The following is a 21326-nucleotide window of genomic DNA, read 5'->3' as shown; positions in this document are numbered from 1 at the left end:
TAACTGGTCAACATGGACATAATGAGAAAAATGGAAGAAGTTCATTTAGTGTTGAGAAAAGAAAAACTATTGCATTTTTAACCTGTCAAAATATAAATATTTGTATATAACTTAGAACCAGAGAAGTAAGAAGAATAAAGTAGAGGGTGAATGGTTTTATCAGTCAAAATGTTTGCTTTCAGTAATGAAATGTTGGACTGCTTTGAAAATGAGACTATTTTCAAGTAGTATTAGGTTGGGGATCGCCAAATATTAATGTGTTGATATTTACATTTAAATTCTTTATATGATTTAACCTATAGTCCTCACAGGGAATTTCATTTTTCATACTATGGAATTTACTACAAGTTATTTATTTTTTAGGCAATTGTTTTCTAAATGGCATTCACAAATAGGTTTTATTTTATTTTATTTCCAAAACACTTTTACATTTCTTCTTACATAAAACCACACTGAAATTGTTTACAAAACATATTTTTGTAGGAGGATGGGACGGACTATAGATAATTACATGTATAGAATGTGTTGAATGCGTCGTTAAATAAAACATTTCCTTCCTCTCTTGTATAGGGGGCAAAATAACAGGAATTGTTAAGAATCTTCTACATAATGACCACTGTGCAGGTACAATACAGATTTAAATGATAAACAATATAGATGTAAATTTGTGGCCATTTAGATTACTTAGTCTACAGTGCACTATTTGTAGCTTACTTTCGCTGTCATAAAAAAAAATTCTTTGAATTTTTTTCTTGAAAGAGCTTTGTCATGGCATCTCATTAATAGCTCTGGGCTAATGATGCCTGTGCAAGAAAGCAAGCCCTGTATTAAAAAGGAAAACCACAGGTTCCTATAGCTCCCTTAAGACATGCTAAGGAACCATACGCGAGTAAAAACTACTTATTCTTAAAAACTAGCCACCTTGGTTTTTAACTTAGCAGCAACTATTATGTATGAAAATGTGGGGGGAATACCAGGCTGTAATTTATATTAAAAATGTTGTTATGTATGTGTTATGTTGTTGAGTAAATTAACCAAAGTTGTGGTGATAAAAGTAAATATAGCTAATTTAATAAGGTTTTTGAATTATCCTAAATTACACTGACTGCTGTGAGAGGTTATGTGCATTACTACATTAGTTTCAGTGCCTCAAGATCCAGCTAGAGCACCAAATTAACTAGGTGTAACTGTTCACTAGTTAACCCTAGGTGTGAAAAACTGTACTTGACACACACAGAGATAGGGTTGGAACCAGTCTTCCAGTCTATAGGAGCCGTAGATATAATATAAGTGAGTTCCATGAGGTCCGCTATGAGCAGATATAAGCCGGTAGGCAAATGTATGTGGGCAGAGACAAAAGAACACTGGTAATGCATCACGCTTCAGGTATCTCCAGTTATGTATACTGGTGATTCCATACTCTTTGCTGGACTTTGGTGAGATGAATTGTTTTGTTGTGTCGTTTAAGATTTGTTATATGTGATTGAAGGAAGTTTAGTATATGTCTATTTGGTGTGTTTATTATTGGTTATCATTATTGCCTTCTTTGAGTATAAGTAGAGAGAGAGATGGCATTAGTCTTTAATATAATGTCGCTAGGCATAACTCTTTAGGCAAAGTGACAAATATTAATCCTAAAGATAAGTACAGTAGATGTTCTACACATTGTAACTTAATTAACCCCATGTGTGTATAGAATATTACACATACCATATAACAGTAGTATCTATCTGTGTATAAGATATAATACGGGTAGCCTTTAGCTTGTGTTAAGCATATCTATTAGTGCAGAGTAAAATAATGGTAATGGTATTTAGATGTAGGTTAGATATTTATCTGCTTAGTGCAAAAATATTGAAATTAAAAGATAACCTATGTGTTGAATTACTTTCTGCGGGTCCAGAATAAAAACAGTATTGAACATAGCTCTTATTGTGTTTTTCTTGAGTGGATACTAATTAGCTTTACTGATCTAATACTGATTGTCCGTAATCCTTTAATTACTCCCTGGGGGCCAAAAATATTGTCTGGCGCCCCTCGACCGGATGAGCCAGTTAAGCTATTTAGAATACCGTTCAAATGAAAGCTTATAATGTGGAATTTTTAATATTCATTGATAAATTGTTCCATAAATTAATGCTACATAGAAAGAAAGATTCAGAATATTATTTTGATCGACACCGATATATGATTGAAATTGTTCAGTATTCCGCAAGGAATATCTGCTTGTTTGACTGACAGTTCGCTATAGTTGTACAGCGATTGGTGAGATGTCCCATGAACAGCCCCACAGATGGTGCATAGAGCATCATGCTGGATATTTTCTAACTGCTCTAATAGATAAAGGGTATAGTTATCCCAAATTATGTCGGCATAATCAAAGGCTGGAAGAATAAATGAACAATATATTTTTGATAGAAATGTAGCCCAGTGGTAAAGCACCCGCTTGATGTGTGGTCGGTCTAGGATTGATCCCCATCGGTGGGCCCATTGGACTATTTCTCATTCCAGCCAGTGCACCACGACTGGTATATCAAAGGCCGTGGTATGTGCTATCCTGTCTGTGGGATGGTGCATATAAAAGATTCCTTGCTACTAATGAAAAAATGTAGCAGGTTTCCTCTCTATGACTGTCAAAAAATGACTGTATGTTTGACATCCAATAGCCAATGATTACTAAATCAGTGTGCTCTAGTGGTGATGTTAAACAAAAACAAACCTAGCAACTTATTAGGGAGCCAGTAATTCAGCGAATGGGAGAAATTTGGTCGTTTTTTCTGTAATGTTCTCGATATGAAGATACCATTTGCCACTCTTTTGAAAAGTTAGTTCTATATGTTTTTGATGGTCAGTTTCTTTCACAGTAGTGTTGTCTGGGTAAAATTTATATTTTATAAATGGGATATTTTTTCTAGTAAAGTTTTTGAAGTGAAATCTTAATTCCAGGGTTCATATCTTTTTTGTTTTGCATAAATATCATTTGGAGTCATTACAAACAAGATGATCCAGACACATTAGATTTGAGTTCAAAGTAATGTGTAATTAAATAGTAAGGCAAAAGGCTGTGATAGCCAAAAATATGGGATCAATGTATTTAATGGAATCCATTTGAATTATTGCAGGGTATAGAATGACCATCAGAGGACATTTGTTTTTGCAATATTTCAATTGTTATTGCAAAATATGGACCAAGAAGCTTTGTAATACTTCACAAGTTCCAATTTGGCAAATTAGAAAACAAAAATGTATACATATGTACCAACTGTTTTTAAAAGACTCGACCTTCGTGTAGTCGAAATACTAGTATAATGACCTAACTGTGAAGTAGACTACAGAAATGTATTAAAATGGCGATAATTCATTATCACACATATCCAGGTTACACAGTAAAGTAGGTTATATGTATATGGGTTTAAAAACAATTCTTCTAGCATCTGAGTGGGCAGGTGGGTAATTGTCCTATCTGAAATGTTCTTGTCGAACCCAAATGTTTCTGTTGAATAAGTTGAGCAAAATTTAGGTGGTCTATCAATAAGCAGCAAAACATCATTCAACTGAAAAAAAACCCTACCAACTGCAGCATCAAAATATACTTTAATGTTGAATAATAAATAATAACTCTGAAGTGCTTCCCAGAAGTGTAATGTGTCCAAGCATTGATTCTTCCCCATTGGAGTTAGGTTCTCCCATCCCAACCAGTCTGGCATTGCTCTTCAGCTACAATCAAAGTCCATGGTATGTGCTTTCCTGTTTGTAAGAAAGTGCATATAAAAGATTATGAGCATTTCCACTAATTTAAATAAGTGTAGCCTATTCAGTGTTCTCGCACCCTCAGTTGGCACCTTTTTTGCGTAAAATGCATTTGGAGCCATGAAAAAAATTGAAACGATCCAAAACACATTAAGTTTGAAGTAATGTGTAATTGAAAGGTAAAAAAAAAAAAGAAGCTGTAATAGCCAAAAATATACGGTCACTGACTCGGTGTATTTAATAGAATTCATTTGAATTATTACAGGATATAGAACGACCATTAGAGAATTTTTTCTGGCCTAAGGAATTGTTGCCAACAACAAAGAAACCATGTACAACAGAACTGAATGAAGATACGTCTGAGCTCAGGTCAACTGCTTGGGAAAGTGATGACGATGACAATGATGATGATGATGATGTGAATGAAGAGGCAGATGATGAGTCTTCTCACCTCAGTGTAAGACTTGTCGAGTTTCCAAAGGAGTTACGTATTTTATGAAGTTTAATTGAAACAAACAAACGATACAGTTATATCATTTCAATATCATTTAGTTGAAAAATAGTCATTGATGCCAACCAAAGGAAAGTTGAAATTTCATGTAGTTTTTATTTTTTTATTTAACTATTTAGAAAAAATCATCTGCCTTATGTTTTCTTTCTGTGACACACCATTCTTTGATTTTCAGATGCTGTTGCAAATCTACTTATATATACACATCAGTTACAGAAAAAAATATATATTAAAATTTATATTTATGATCAAAACACAGAATGCCTTTTCAACTGTTCATTGTAACAATGTATTAAACATGGAGACAATCTTGTATGAAGGCAGTTGACCATATAAATACATGTGTATGTTGTAAAATATAACTGTATTAAAATGGTTATATTGGAGATAAACCTATATTTAAAATTCATATTTAGTCTTTTATTATTTTCATACTTTTATTTTGTGGTGAAAAAAGTTTATAGTTTATCAGTTGATGAGTATGTGTTTTATTATTCAGAGTTTGGAAAAACTACAGCTTTTAACCTCATACCTAAGACGTTCTCACAAGTACTGTCTGTGGTGTGGCACTAATTTCACAGGTAGGCTTCTTGTAATGGACAAATGTTTCAAATTTGAGAAAATCTGACAACTGTCTCGCATGAAATTCAATAATATATTCACTATGGTTTGTGATTGGTTACCTTTTAAGTTGCATAATTCAGGACTAGCTACCAGATTTTATCAGATTGGTTCCAATTTTTGGTAAAACCTTAATAATTTAACTTTTTGTCCATCTATCCATTAACGTTTTCTTGAAGTCGGTCTTCTGGAGTTTTGATTGAATACTTCTGAAACTTAGTACAGTTACTTATGTCTTCACAAAGTAATTAGTCAGGGAGCCACAAGTGACAAAGTGCTCAAAAACAGGTTCACGGTGAACCTCCTGCTATGCTTTTTATTTTGGTATTTTTAAATAGCTTAGATATTCTGGATAAAGGATTGATTGGTCTGCAAGGCAATTTCTATTGTGAAAAAAGTTATCCTATAGCAACTGAAGGCATGTAGATTTTTTCATAATGAACCGAATAGTGATTATTTTAAAACTTGACAAAAATTAGTATTATTTTAATATTACGATGAAACTTAGCACACACATACACGTAGCATGTATAATAGGGAGCATTTTAAAATTAAATTTAATATTTTGTGCTAGAACCTGCGGCCATTTTTCAAGATGGCCATTATTAATATGTTAAAAATATAATATTATGCTTGTTTGTGTTTAGTTATAAATATGAAATTTATAAAAACATGTTATAGCAGAGATGCATGCAGTCAGTTTATCTCATGAATGCAGAATAAAATGAGATAAGAGGACCAACACAAAAGCACCCCTACACAGTCCTTCCTATAGTTTTCATGCATTATCATTAGCAGGTTTCCATGCATTATGCCAAGTCTTTACACTTAAAATATTTTAATATTATTTTAACCCTCTATGTTTAATGCAGGTTTTCTCTATTTAAAATAAATATTATAAAAACAACCCTGACAGTTGATCATGGCAATAAGCAATGCCGTGGTGTTTTCATTTGTCAATGGCATTTGCTGTGAAATGTTTAAGACATTTTTAATGCCACTTTTCTTAATTAATATATATTTATTTAAGAGCCGTTTGCTAAAATAAACAACACAAACCAGGACTTTTGATGGAATAAAAATTAGCCACAGCTTTGTTAACAAACTAAATAAGTGATTAACCAAAGCATGTGGACCACAAACCATTGTTGGACACCCAACCTGGTACCAATAGCTGACTAGCCCATACACTTAGCACTATCAGGGAAGCCAGCCCAGTAGCAAACATTTCTTTCCAACATTACCTGTCCTCAAACAAGTGCACTCCCCCCCCCCCCCCCAGTAATCTGGTCCAAACATCCCAAAAGCCAATGGGATGGCCTAAATTCTTCTACTGTATGCTCCCTCTAGTTCCAGTCACGTGACTGTAACTTCCTTCTTTTTTCCTTCGCTGTTAGGTTTGGACTTCTTTTTATTTGGCTCTGATTTATTCGAAGTCATTTATCTTTTTCTTTTTTTTTATCTTTATTGCTTGTATTATGTGGGGATTTATTCCTACATATTATTACAACCTTACAGTGTATTTATTTTGGTGTAATTCGCTTGGTTAACAGGTGTTTTTTCCAAATTGTTTTTTTACTTGTTGTGTGTGCTGGTTAACAAGGTGTGGCTTCCATTTGCAATATGGTGACTTTTGTTTACCGGACTTGTTCAGACTTATGGTTTTTTCTTTCTATTTCATAGTTTGAAATTATCATGTCAGTTTCTAGCTCGGATGAGACTTGTTAAATTGTGTCTTTGATGCAAGACGTTCTAGGCTGGGGAGACCTGCATACACTTTGTCCAGGATGTCGAGTCCCTTGTGAAGAAAACACGAGCTGTGAATTGTTGGGTCTTTCGTCAATGGAATTGCTGCTTACCTGCGAGTGGTGGCTACCCGCACACAGAAAACACAGACGTTGACAGCGCCGGTTTCAGCAATTCCACCATCCATTTCTGACTCAGTTGCTGAAATCCTGAAGACAATGTTACCAACGATGCTGCAAAAGACTTTTGCTTCTTGGCAGCCTCTACGGTAACCACGGCTCCAGTCCAGTGCCAGTTGCAGTGCCACCTGTTCAGTCACAGCCCAGCCTTCATCTGCTCCATTGATTCCTGATTGGCGACTTGCTGTCTACGGTGCCTGCAGCTACTGTATCAGGGTTCCAGCGGCTACACTGGTTCAACGCTCTTTCTATTTGTCTCGTGATATTGAAGGGTTCCTTGTCTCATTGGAGCCGGGACCACAGCCGGTCATCAAGGCTTCCCACGGACCACACAGATCGTCGACACTGATCCCCAACTGATACTGGTTCTATGGCTTCCGACAGGTCCCAAGGGGATCGTACATTGTCTGGATCACCACGGGCAGCCAGTACTTCCAGCGTAACAGATCAGCATGCCTGTTCACTGCTTTCCACAGGCTGCTTAGAGAGTAGACAACACTCACGCAGTCTTGATAATCAAGACTTCATGGGGACTGATAGGACCATCCACTCAATCCTGTTTACGATGTCAAAAGTTCAAGGCAGAGGGATAAACTTTGTCCAGGTTGTTGTGTGCCATGTGAGGAGGCCACCATATTTACTTCGGGCCTTTCTTCTGCCGAGTTTACTGCTCCTTGAAGGTTGTGGCCTCACCATTGATTGCTGACATCCTCCAGATGTTGCTACCAGCGATGTTGCAGGAGATGATTGCTTCCATGGCTGCCGCTATATGTTTCCTGCAGGGAGGGTCCAGTGGTAGTTCCAGAGACACCTGTTTCCAGCCTTGTCCAGACTTCACCTGCCTTGTTAGTTCCTGATGTGCTTTATCCTGCGGCTTCGACTTTGTCATTTACTTCACCTGCGACTACCGTGGAAGGGACTTCAGTGGCTTCACCAGGTGTTCTTCATACTCCGGCAGGTCGATCACTACATCTGTTGGTGCTGCAAGTCAGTCGCTACTTCTGCTGGCTCCGGAAGTTTCCAGTTGCTGTCACACAGTTCAGGGTTTTTACTGCACCCGTTTTACTATGTTCCATTGTGGATTATCACCACACTGACGTTCACTGTTGTTACTGCCAGCGTTCTGTCTAATACTGAGAAAATTGTCTTTGCTGCTGCTTTGCATCGGGTGGTGTGACGGCCGTGGATCCTAGCCGGTTGCTGTTTGCATTGCTTCACATCCATGTATAATGGGAATATAGCGGAGTGGGCCACTGCACCATCGGTGGCTCTTGACTGTCTAACAGGATCACTGTTCCGATGTCCTGTTTCCTGCATCACTGCACTACTATTTCATGAAGTGCCATTGCAAGATGCCATTCGCTGTTCCCATTGACTCCATACTTCGTCAGATGAGACAAGGTTCAGTCTGCTGTATTCACAGTCCTGGCAGAACCTATGGTGTTCAAATTTTGACAATGCCTGTTGGGTTTCTTGCCATCAGCTCCTGCTATGATCCTTATGGCCATCTACATTGTCGCCATCCAGTCTTTATGTTGAACAATCCCAAATTGCTGATCAACCTTCCTCGTGACCTCCGGTCCAGTCTACATTGGTAGCTTGTTCCATCGAACATCTTAGCCAGTGAGTCTTTGAGGCCATTTAATGCAGCTCGCCATCAGTTTGTTGATGCGTCCCTAGAAGGTTGGGGAGTCCATCTCAGCAATCAGACTATGTCTGTGGTTTCCAGAAGAAACCAGTCTTCAAATCAACCTGTGGTCCTTCAATGGCGTCGGGCGTTTATTGAGCATCTCTAATGGTGGCGACAGACAGTATCACCACAGCTGCTTACATCAATCGCCAGGGCGGAACACACTCCAGCAGTCTCATTCAACTGCCGTATTGCATTTACAAACTGGTCGCCAGCATTCCTCTGCAACTTTGTGCTCACCACATCCCAGGGGTTTCCACTGTGCTCGTCGACTCGCTGTCTCGTCCGTCTGCACCTCAATCGACAGAATGGATGCTCCATCCCGAGGCCTTTTAGTGGGTTGCAACAGCCTGTGGTCACCAAACATCGACCTCTTTTCAACACGGTTCAACCACCATTTGCAAGTTTTCATGTATCTGGTACCTGATCCAGATGCCATAGATCTCGACGCCTTGTCCATTAGCTGGGATCACTGTCAGCTCCTGCTCATTGCTCCACTGTGGCCAACCAGAGTGTGGTTTCCGGACATCATCAGGCTCGCAAATCCAAATACATTTCCTCTGTCAGATTGGGATCATATATTGCTGCATCCCACATCAAGGTTATACCATCCACATCCGTGCCAGTTCCAACTGCACACGTGGACATTATCTCCAAGAATTTAAAGAAGAAAGGTCTTTTTTTCCCAGACCACGGATGCCATCTTGTAAGCTCACCAATTGTCCACTACTGCGGCTTACAATGTTCAATGGCAGTGGTTCCACCGATGGTGTGTCCAGCACAAGATCAAGCCAAAGACTATTTGAGTGCCTCGACTGGCTGATTTTTTAATATATCTGCATACATCTTTGAGGTTCAAGGGGTCAAACCATTGCAGGCTACATTTCTGTGATTGCCACTGTTCGTGATGCTGCTACTGGAACAAAGTTGTCTGCTATCCCTGAGATTCACAAGATCATCAAGGGATTCAAGCTTGAAGATCAAGTTCAGCATTTTTGACCACCGACATGGGACTTGAATCTTGTTCTATGGTCCTTGACTACAGCACCATATGAGCCTATAGAATCGGCTTCCTTAGAAGTTTTGACACGGAAGGCAGTCTTCTTGCTGGGATTGCCACAGCTGCTCGTGTTTCTGAAATCCATGCTCTAGATGTTGATTTGGTTCGGTTTCATTGAGATTGCAGTTCCGTTACCTTGGGGTTGCTTGTGCTGTGCGAGCCCTGCACTACATTGAGAGGACTAGATCTTTTCGTCAACGTCGCAAGAGACTTTTCCTCTCCTGTAACCAGAGTCACTTGAAGGATATTATGAAGAATGCTGTGTTCACATGGATTCGCTCTACTATTCTGTGTGCTTGTTAGAGGGAAGGTTTGCCTGCTCCTTCAGCTACTAACCCGCATGAGTTACGTGTCTTGGCTGCCATGATGTCCCTGCACTGCCACACACCCATTCACCACATTATCACTGGTTGTTTCTGGGCTACGGATTCCATGTTTGCAAACTACTATCTGAGGGATGTCTCTACCAAGGATGTCATAGGGTTTCATCATCTGGGTTCTGTTGTTGCTGCGCAGACTCTAGTGAATGCTGGCCGTCCTTGTCGCTGTTGAAGTGTCTGTCGGGTTCTGAACTGCACACCAAGATGTCCATCGAACCGACAGTTGAGGACTGCTTAGACTTTTGTTCCTTGCATTTATCATGCACTGGTGCCGGAACTTTTGTCTGGATAACGTTTACCTTGCACTGTACATGGTCATATGTTTCCTTATTGGGCTAACAGTTCTTTGATGTACTGGACAGAAAACACTCAGGGGCCTGTTTAGTTTAGTTAATGCACCCATAACGTTGTTGCTTGTTTTTATTAACACTCCAGTGCATTGGGAGGTTACCTAACACCTGCATCCCTGGTGGCTATGTCTTCTCACCCCGTCAGAACCTGCATGAGATGTGGCTATGGTTTCTTGGAGCCGTGCCTGCCACTGCTGATGGATGCCACCTTTCCAGTTGTTGTTACTAACATCACCTGCATTGGTCTTGTACGGGCATCCCTTGGAGGGGAGCTTACCATGGTTGGCCTATTCTTCCACTTGTCAGACTCTATCTGGTCCTTGGGGAGATAACAGGTGCATCTTTGGATTCCAGAACCCACTGCCTTCTGTTGAATGCTGCACTTGTTTGAGGAGTTTTTTCCATTTCCCTGGGAAAGATCAGGGAAATACCCATAGTAAAGCAATGCCCCAGCACACCATTGGGGGACTCCACAGGAGAGCAAATAGAGTACTCTGCCAATGGAGAAGCTACCCTAAATATCACCAATTAAACCCGCATGATCTGGCCATACGGAAAGTTCAAACATACTGGCATCAGTTGTCATTCATATGCAATGGTTATGTTCATTAAGTGTACTTCATTTGAATGAGGGGCGAGGCGTAGCTATTTCTCGCTCCAGCCAGTTCACCACGACTGGTATATCAAAGGCTGTGGTATGTACTACCCTGTCTGTGGGATGGTGCATATAAAAGATCCCTTGCTGCTAATCGAAAAGAGTAGCCCATGAAGTGGTGACAGTGGGTTTCCTCTCTCAATATCTGTGTGGTCCTTAACCATTTGTCCGACGCCATATAACTGTAAATAAAATGTGTTGAGTGTGTCGTTAAATAAAACATTTCTTTCTTTCTTTTCATTTGAATGAACCATATCATATGTATCACTGATTACTCACAAACTATAAGCTGTGACTGCATATTCAACAGGAAAGCAACAACCTGCAATAAAGAACACACTCGGTAGAAGTATCATTAACAAGTTAACAAATTCAATAACAATATAGGTAATATCTAATTGTCTGATAAAGCTAAAAAAGAAAAAGACTAAGCTTAACAAATTTGGCATATATGTATGTTGATGACGGGAGGGTGGGTGGGATTTTAGTGTTTTTTCCTTACTAAAATCAAACTCTTATAAATGTTTGAAATAATTTTCTGTTTGAAAGAACGCGCCTACATCACAGGTTTCAAAGTTTAACAGAAAGTGACGTCACAGGTTTCAAAGTTTAATAGAAACTGACGTTGCAAGGTGCATTACAGGAAGCATTAGCTCATTATGGGTTGCAAGCCTTCCTTAAATAAAAATTTTTGTTTTCGATAATGGAAAACCCCCCACATATATTTGTAATACTGACACATTAAACTGCTGTCTTACACATTAGCCGTAAACCTGCCATAGACAATGCTGTGGAGCCTATTTTTCTACGGCATATTTTTGCATTTACCATTTTCTTAATTGCCAAATTGTATTAAAATATTTTAATAATTTGTGGTCTATTGGTCTGTGCATGAGCATAAACATTTATAACAATAAATATGTAAATATATAATAAAAATACAATTATTAAAAATAAAAAATGTTTATTAAATATAGTATGATGAATATATTGTGACACATTTTATTTTTAAACTAATTTTTCATTCCAGTTGGGAACACCATTCTCATATTCACCAAAAACTGTGATTTTGTTGATTTTAAACTTAATATCTCTTCTTTTTTTTGGAGGTATATATAATAATAAACCCAAACCCAAATAAATTTCATATTTAATTAATCATCTAAAATATCTAAATAAAGTCTTGTTGTTTTAGTGTAACCACATTAGCCGTGGCCATTTATCAGCAAATTTAAATAATTGAATTTTTAAGCCACTTATTTTCATTCATTTCATTTCAACTTATTTCCGTGCTTATATCCAATTAAGGTTCAAGCATGCTGTCCTGGGCAGACACCTCAGCTATCTAGGCTGTCTGTCCAGGACAGTAGGTTAGTTGTTAATTGTTAGTGGTTAGTGAGAGAGAAGAGGGTGTAGTGGCCCTCCAATGAGTCATTAATACTCGCTCTGGGTGGGAGCCGATACTGAGCTGCGAACCCTGTACTACCAGCCTTATGTCTGATGGCTTATGTCCGATCACGACGCCACTGAGGCCAGTAGTTTTAACATGCCCCTATACCACTAAGGCCGGTAACAACTTGGGTTTTCATTAGAGCATAAAATATGTGGTGGAAAATTTCCATGTTTTACACACCTGGCTAGGAATTTTCAAAGCTATCTTAGCGCTACGAAATCAAAAAACCATCGTAGGTTGTGACATTACTACACCACATGATATAGTGACGTCATAGCTTACGATTGTTTTACAATTTCGTAGATTACGATTGCTTTAAAAATATGGACCCCGATGACAAATGTGATATGGCTATTGAAATTGGTTATTGCACTTGCCACTCACTTTGTCATACTTCCTTCTAATGTAAAGCAGCAGGCCATTCACTATCTGCTAGTCCATTGCCACATATTTTACTACCAGAAATTATACCAACAGCCTGGATACTTTATAGCATTTAATGAAGATAGCTCTCACGTAGATTATATATGGTCATGATTTGGAATTTACACCTTCAACATGAAGTTTATTAATCAGGTTTTTTTTTATACCGAAGCAACAGTAAAAGCGTTTGAGCTAATTATTTCTCAAATTGCTTATCCCGAGGTTGTGACAACATGACTGAATTACTGCCTTAGATATCAAAGAAAGTTGAGTAAGACAAAGTTGTTATGACGTGTGACCAAGCCATTTATGAAATAGTATTATCACTTCGGAATACATATCTTGAACACTTATACTATATTACCTTCAAACAAACTTTTCAGTGTGCAGTAGGATTCTTCATGTGATTAAGCAATATAGAATATATTCTTGCTCAGACTCCAGTTTGCCTTCCATGATCTTCTAAAAGGAATCTTTCTGGGAAAACTTATTACTTAATACTGAAGGCACAGAGTATGGTTTACACAGCAATATTTAGTTATTCTGATTATATTGCCAGAAATGTATTAATAATATTATTGATATTTTTGTGAAGAATTGTAAAGTAAAGAGCACAGATGTGTTCCAAAGATATGATATTTCTTAATTTGTCCATAGTGTATGACCTCTCCTTCAACTGTATAGTTCAAATATATATGTTGTAACAACCCAATGGCAGACTTCTTGGTTAAGATGCACACACAAGGTTACCAATCTGATGGTGCTCATCTACTTTGAGAGCAGATATCTGGCAATATCATGTTATTTAAACAGAAAACATGTTAACACACTTAGTCATGTCATGTCATGTCATGTCATAGGGTTTTACGTGCACATTCAGAACAAGCTGTTGTAGCGCACACCTGTCGTGGGCGCAAGACACTTAGTTGCAGCTGGACAGTCACTATGTGATGGAATGTGTATGTGATTTGGTATTGCAGACTACCAACAAAGAAGCATTTAGTAGGTACTATAGTGTCCAGACTGGCCTCGGTGGCGTCGTGGTTAGGCCATCGGTCTACAGGCTGGTAGGTACTGGGTTCGGATCCCAGTCAAGGCATGGGATTTTTAATCCAGATACTGACTCCAAACCCAAGGCTCAATGGGTAGGTGTAAACCACTTGCACCGACCAGTGATCCATAACTGGTTCAGCAAAGGCCATGGTTTGTGCTATCCTGCCGTTGGGAAGCACAAATAAAAGATCCCTTGCTGCTAATCGGAAAGAGTAGCCCATGTAGTGGCGACAGCGGGTTTCCTCTCAAAAACTGTGTAGTCCGTAACCATATGTCTGATGCCATATAACCGTAAATAAAATGTGTTGAGTGCGTCGTTAAATAAAACATTTCTTTCTTTCTTTCAATAGTGTCCAGATACCAGGCCCCAAAGAACTGGTTTTAATCACTTGATAAATGCATGCCTATTCACAGTATTGTTGCTTGTACCCTGTGGATACACTATTTTTTGTATTGAAAATACAATGTAGTAGGTGTTAAGTGAGTTACAGTTTATCCTTGTAAGATGGATACAAATTTACCATTGCAACTCTTAAAATAACTCAGCACTTGTTATATAATATTGTTTCATCTGGCCAGTAAATTCCTGTAAATTAGTATGACAGTTTGAGTGGAACTACCAGTAGATTAGTCAAATATTCTTCACATTAACCTGGTATATATGTTAGGTAACATATCTGATTATTACTATTAATAAAATTGTATTAAGTAAAGTAGGACCAGTGAATTTTTAATCGTGGCTAGTAAATGTTTAAAATCACTGATCCCATGGCAAGTGGATTTTGTAAAAATTATACAAGCCCTGCCACTGACAGGGATCAGTTGAACACCGATATGTTAAGACATGAAATAGCCAGTGTGTAGCTTAGGTGTTGTTAAACAAATATTCCTTTCCTTCCCTTTCATTTAAGTTATTTGTAAAACTACATTTTGTTTTGCAGACGATGCAGACATGGAAGCCAATTGTCCAGGAGACACTGCTGAGGCTCATGATGATTAAACTTTGACCACACACAGCTCCATGCCGAGTGGTGTTGAAAAATAACCTGGTGCATAGCACCCTCACAAACAGCTCAACAGGTCATGGCAACCTGTAAACACAGAGTACAAAGACCTATGCTGACATATATGTAAAAAAACAACCCCACCTGTTCTGTTTGTTTGCTGTACAGAGTGGAATGGCCTCTGTCACAAGAAGACATTACAGCATATATTGGCGTAATTGGAACATGGCATCCAAACCTGAGTGGCATCCTGAGTGGCATAAACCATGTGACATCCAGGCATATGGTATACAGTGGCATAAATTATATGATATCTTGGCATAATGCACACAGTGGCATAGACCATGTAACATCCAGGCATTTGGCACACAATGGCATAAATAATATGATATCCAGACATATTGCAGAGTGGCATAGATCATGCAATATCCAGGCATATGGCACACGATGGTATAAACAATATGATGTCCAGACATATTGCAGAGTGGCATAGACCATGTAATATCCAGGTATATGGCACACAGTGGCATAGACCATGTAACATCCAGGCATATGGCACACAGTGGCATAGACCATGTAGCATCCAGACACATTGCACACAGTGGCATAAACCATGTGATATCTAGATATATGAATAAACCATGCAATATCCAGACATATTGCACACAGTGGCATAAACCATGTGATGTCCAGATATAGGAATAAACCATATGATATCCAGACAACAGCATATGCAGTGGCATAAACCATGTGAATATCCAGATCATATGTGTGAGAATAGGGGTTGGGTCAGAGAGAGAGAGAGAGAGAGAGGTTTGGGCAGAGACAGAGAGAGACAGAGAGAGAGAGAGAGGGAGGGAGGGAGTTGTGAGTGACATCCAAACTGTATGGCATATAGAGTGGGCTTTAATCTAGACAGCAAAATAGTGCTTTTTCTCGCAGACAATCGTCTAAAGTTAACTAGTTGTAGTGAAAAGTCAAAGTCGCTGTAATATTGGACGAATCCAGGTCAAAACCCCCTTCGGTCAAAACCCCCTTAGTCAAAAAAACCTGCGATAAATAGTCAAATGGTCAAAACCCCCTCTTATTGTTTTTTTTTGTATTTATGGTGGTAAAATTAGTATAATGTTGATATAGATGGATAATTGTTTTAATTTTTTATAAATAATTCTCTGAAATATATTTAGTTATGTTGTTATTTAGTGTATGTTACACGACATAGACTTCAAGGCTTTAAATAAAGCTACTCATTGACTTGAATTATAATTTTTGTAAAATGTTTGATCTTGGAGCCATGTTTGATCTTAGAGATTAATGTAATTGGGAAGCCTTGGAAAAATCCTTAAATAATAAAATAATATAATGAAAGAACTTGATAGTAATTAGCAATATTTATAAATTGTTTGATCTTAGCTACTGAAGGAAAAAAACTGTGACCTATGCAATTATATGAAATTCTATGCAATTAAATTATATCCTATGCAAGCGTGAATAAACTCCAATACTTTATATTTTTGGTATCAATTATTTGCATAATTTATTGTTATTTCTTATAACATAACAGTTATAAGGAACTCGGGTTTATTTTCTAAATAGGGAGTTTTGACTGGAGGGGGTTTTGACTGGAGGGGGTTTAGACTGGAGGGGGTTTTGACCGGAGGGGGTTTTGACCGTTTACCATATTGGACATATTCAATTTCAATTTTTTTTTCACACAAACAGATGTGAAGACACTGACATGTTAAGTCAATCACTCACTTAACACTGCATCAGTCTGTGGTGTTGCTTTGACACCAACAAACTTTGTCTTTTAAGGTGCGCGAGTGCGATTGCGCTCGTACAGCGCACATAATTTCAATCTGGCGAGTGAAAAATAACACACATTACACTTAACAAACAGCGCACATAAAACAGCTGATAGAAAGACCTGTTTAATAATAGCAGAAAAAACATTGACGTGAACGGTAGCCTCCATGCAAGCTTTTAATATATAACCGGTACTTATCTTTACTATACAAATGGGGAAAATCTTTACTATACAAATGGGGAAAACACTGGTTTAATAAACATCTTCGATTCGATCAGTCCAATCAAAACTCTTGCCTATTTAATTTATTATTAATTAGAAACAGGCCTGTAACTGTATTTTTAAAAGTATTTATATCCCAAAGAAACATAAATCCATTGTTGGTATTTTTTCCGTCACAATTTTGGCGGTCATCTTAATTCAAGATGGCGGCTAAGCTAAATCCACATGGGTCAATATCCGAACTTGTTTCTAAGTTATATATTCCTCAGCCTATCACTGTGTGGTATTAAATTAAAGGTATGTTGCCATCAAAACCATATATAACATAATAGCAGCTATAAAGAAGTTATTATATTTATAAAGCCTTTTTTCGTCAAAAACAAATGATGAATTTTCTTGATAATTTGCAAAATTTAATAATAAACGTGATATCCAGTTTCAGTACAACATTAAGTCAATTGTATGGATCCAAATATCTCTTCATACCTCTCATGCAGTAAGACATACTGCCAGTGGTTATACAAACTGGATTGTCATACACGTTACGTGCATAATGCCACCTCTACCCCTCATTTTAGCCAACTTATTAAAAATGTGACATCGCCTTTTATTGTTTTATGCAGGTACACCAAAATGTTGGTAGCTTAGCAATATATTCATATTACATTCAAGGTGTTCATGCAGGAAAGGGTTTTAGGAGGTGGAAACCCCCTACGTAAGCTAAACTATTGGGGGTTTTGGAGGGCCCGCTGGACCCACACTATGGTTTCTCCTGTCGAGAGTCGAGAAGCCACCACCCCTGTATAAATACTTGCACAAGTGCCAGTATTTTAAACTTATTTAATTTCCCTAAGAATGTAAAAATTTTAAGTTTATTATTTGTACTAGCCCGTGATACTTCAGTAGGACCAGATGAAATTCATTATCAATTATTAAAACATTTACCTGAATCATCTTTGTTGGTTCTATTGAATATTTTTAATGACATCTGGATTTCTGGTGACTTTCCTTCTGATTGGAGGAAAGCTATTATCAGTCCTATTCCCAAGCCTGGTAATGATCCAACTAATCCTACTAGTTATCACCCTATCGCTTTGACAAGTTGCATTTGTAAAACCATGGAACGAATGATCAATCGTAGACTTGTCTGGTATCTTGAATCCCAGAAATTGATTACTAATGTGCATTGTGGGTTCAGATCTAGATGTACCACGATTATCATCTTGTTAGATTTGAAACGTTTTGTAGGGAGGCTTTTATCCATAATCAGCACTTGGTTTCAGTGTTTTGTTTTTAATTTGGAGAATGCTTACGATATCATATGGAAGTATGGGATTTTAAAAGACCCCCATGTCATGGGCCTTAGAGGTCGACTTCCTGTTTTTATTTCTTAATTTTTAAAAGATAGATCTTTTAAAGTCTGGGTGGGGTCGACTTTGTCCGATATTCACCCACAAAAGATGGGGTGTGCCTCAAGGTAGTATCCTGTCTGTAACTTTATTTTCTGTGAAAATTAACAGCATCACTCTGTGTTTAAAACCTAGTGTGGATTGCTCGTTATATGTTAGTGATTTTCACATTTGCTACAGATAGTCCAATATGAGTATCATTGAAAGTAAGTTGCAGCTTGGTTTGAATAAACTTCATCAATGGGCAACTGACAGTGGCTTTAGATTCTCAAAGTCAGACTGTTTGTATGCATATCTGCCAGAAAAGAGGTCTCTACTTAGATCCACAGTTGTTTTGTGGCAAGAATCCGATTCCGGTTGTGGAGGAGACTAAATTTCTGGGGGTTATCTTTGACAGGAAACTATTTTTTGTGCCCCATCTTAAATATGTTAAAAAGAAGGGCTTAAAAACTCGATATTTTAAACATTATTGGTAATACGGAATGGAGAGCAGACCTCACGGTTATGCTCCGTCTGTATAGATCTCTCGTGAGGTCAAAACGATTATGGATGCATTGCGTATGGGTCGGCACGCAAGTCTTACTTGCAGATGCTAGATCCTATACACAACCAAGGACTTAGGCTTTGTCTTAGTTCATTTAGAACATCTACTGTAGACGGCCTGTACGTTGATGCACACGAACCTAGTTTGGGTGCTAGACGTGCAAAGCGTTCTCTGCAGTATGCTTTGAAGACACTTTGAAAACTTATTCACATTTTGTTTTACCACCTTGTATTACACCACCTAAAATTGTGTTTGATCTTGCGCATCTGAAGAAAGATCGTACAGATGCTGTTGTATACAAACAATTTTTCATGGAAATGCAAGACAGGTACCGTGATTACATTCCTGTTTATACCACGCCATCTACAGTGCGACTATCGTTATTATGCCTATGACCATACTGTGGCTACCTTTATCTCCATACTAGCTCTCCCTTGATTGCATGTCGTTTAGTGCTAAATATGTGAATTACAATTACCACTGGGACAAAAATACAGTACTGTTACACAAGAAACAGATAAACAATTTTCTATTAATTGAATAAAGCAAAATTGTGCAAATGTTGATGTTTGTTACCATTGGATTGTATCAAAATACACCAAAAAAGGAAACTTCATTTCACCCGCGACATTTTTCCATTAGTAGCAAGGGATCTTTTATAATATATGCATCATCCCACAGACACGATAGCACATGCCACGACCTTTTATATACCATTCGTGGTGCACTGGCTGGAACGAGAAATAGCCCTATTGGCCCACCGACTGCGCATCATGCGGACGCTTTACCACTGGGCTACGTCCCGCCTTCAAAAATGTTTCAAGTCGTGAGGCTACCGGATAAATGCAACGTGACTGATGTTCGATGATGCACTGAACTTAAGTCGTTGCTTAGCAACGTCCAGTGACCATCCCCGAATGTTTTAGAAATGAACCCAGAAGTCTCACTAGGCCAACCACCTGATGTATTAATTATCTGATCATTCCCATGCATCTTTTGCAAAAGCATTCTTGCTACCTCATTCTTACCTTCGCCGCCGTACATCATATAATGTGTGTGGTGGGTGGGGGGTGGGGGGGGGGGGTGGACATGGACCTCACAAGTTTGAAAATTGTTCCTCACTCCCCCCATTCAGCTGAAAGACATTAATATATAACTCCCACCCCATTCAAGCATACATAAAATCTAATACATGTATATAAATGAAGAATCATGGGCAAAATAATGAACATTTATAATATAAACAACTCGCAATATACAAACAACAATGAACAGTGAGTTGAATATGTATATCTATTTTCCCCCAGGCGTTTCGTCTCCATTTCACAAGTGAAGTCACCCAAATTAATCCTTCTCATCCTTATCCTTCGTTCATAAAGGAATAATCCTTGAAACATTGCATTGTATTTAAATACAAATGAAGAATAACAAGAATGATGTTTTTATATTTAAATACGTTGGCTGTGTTTGGTACATAGCATTCTCAGTTGAATCAGAAAGTCTGGGTTTTCACTCGGCTTACGATATATGAGAAAGCGCACATACAGTTTTCGTTTGCCATTATTACCGTGTATCACTGTACACGGGGTATTGTGAGCTCTGAAGCGAGAGAAAGGCAAAATACCAATGCATCGTTTGTTTTGAGTTTGGTGCTAATTTATATTGCACAGTAGTGTGCGGTTAATGTACTTGCTAGATAATCTGCCAATACAATTATTTCGTCGGAAAGCAGTATTAAATGATAGATCTTCAAATAAAACAAAATCTATCACTTTTGCTCTTCATCAGTTTCACAATACCTGACCAAAAATGTTCATTTATTAAAGAATTAGTTTTGACATTGATGTAAATATACTGAAGGCCAAAAGAAACTTTACCATAGTTTTAAAGCACTGTGGTGTAAAAACAACAAAAGATAGTCGCATGAGGTAAAATATATTGACTAGATCAATATGTCAACATTAACATAACTAAAAATGAGTGTCATTCAGCATCTGATAATGACGTCACATTTCCCCAAAGCGAGGTGGTGTACACAAATCGAGCTTTCAACTTATGGACGACATGCAAAGCATACAGACAATCACTCAAGTCCAGCAACAAGTCACATTAATAGCGTGTGTGACCACCCCTTGCCCCAATACAAGCAATAATTCTCCGACGCATAGAAAAAGTCAGTCGTCTGATGAGGTCACGTGGGACACGTTGCCATTCTTTTTGAAGGGCCTAGATCAGTTCCTGTTGGTTGGCTGGAGGGTGTGGTCGTTGTCGAACACGGCGATCCAAAACATCCCAGAGGTGTTCTATGGGGGACATGTCTGGGGAGCGTGCAGGCCACGGCAATACGTTTACGTTGTTGGCTCTAAGGACGTTCTGTACGATTCTGGCTGTATGAGGTCTGGCGTTGTCTTGCTGAAAAATGACACCACGTGGCTGCCGTTGGAGAAATGGTATTGCAGTTGGACGAAG

The 21326-nt window shown here is 38.3% G+C and overlaps 1 protein-coding gene across 1 annotated transcript in view; it reads left to right on the top strand.

The window, feature by feature from the left end:
* The window catches only part of LOC121370667 (G patch domain-containing protein 11-like), a 32506-nt gene extending 14997 nt beyond the window's left edge, over nucleotides 1-17509 (top strand). Inside the window, exons 4-6 of the mRNA XM_041496056.1 lie at nucleotides 4016-4207; nucleotides 4761-4842; nucleotides 14813-17509. Coding sequence (XP_041351990.1) covers nucleotides 4016-4207; nucleotides 4761-4842; nucleotides 14813-14871 — 333 coding nt within the window. The 3' untranslated portion in view covers nucleotides 14872-17509. The remainder of the gene's footprint in view (nucleotides 1-4015; nucleotides 4208-4760; nucleotides 4843-14812) is intronic.
* The last annotated feature ends 3817 nt before the right edge of the window (nucleotides 17510-21326 follow it).

Source organism: Gigantopelta aegis, chromosome 4, assembly GCF_016097555.1.
Source record: "Gigantopelta aegis isolate Gae_Host chromosome 4, Gae_host_genome, whole genome shotgun sequence".
Classification (NCBI taxonomy): Eukaryota; Metazoa; Mollusca; class Gastropoda; order Neomphalida; family Peltospiridae; genus Gigantopelta; species Gigantopelta aegis.
This window is presented reverse-complemented; position numbering and strand designations above follow the sequence as displayed.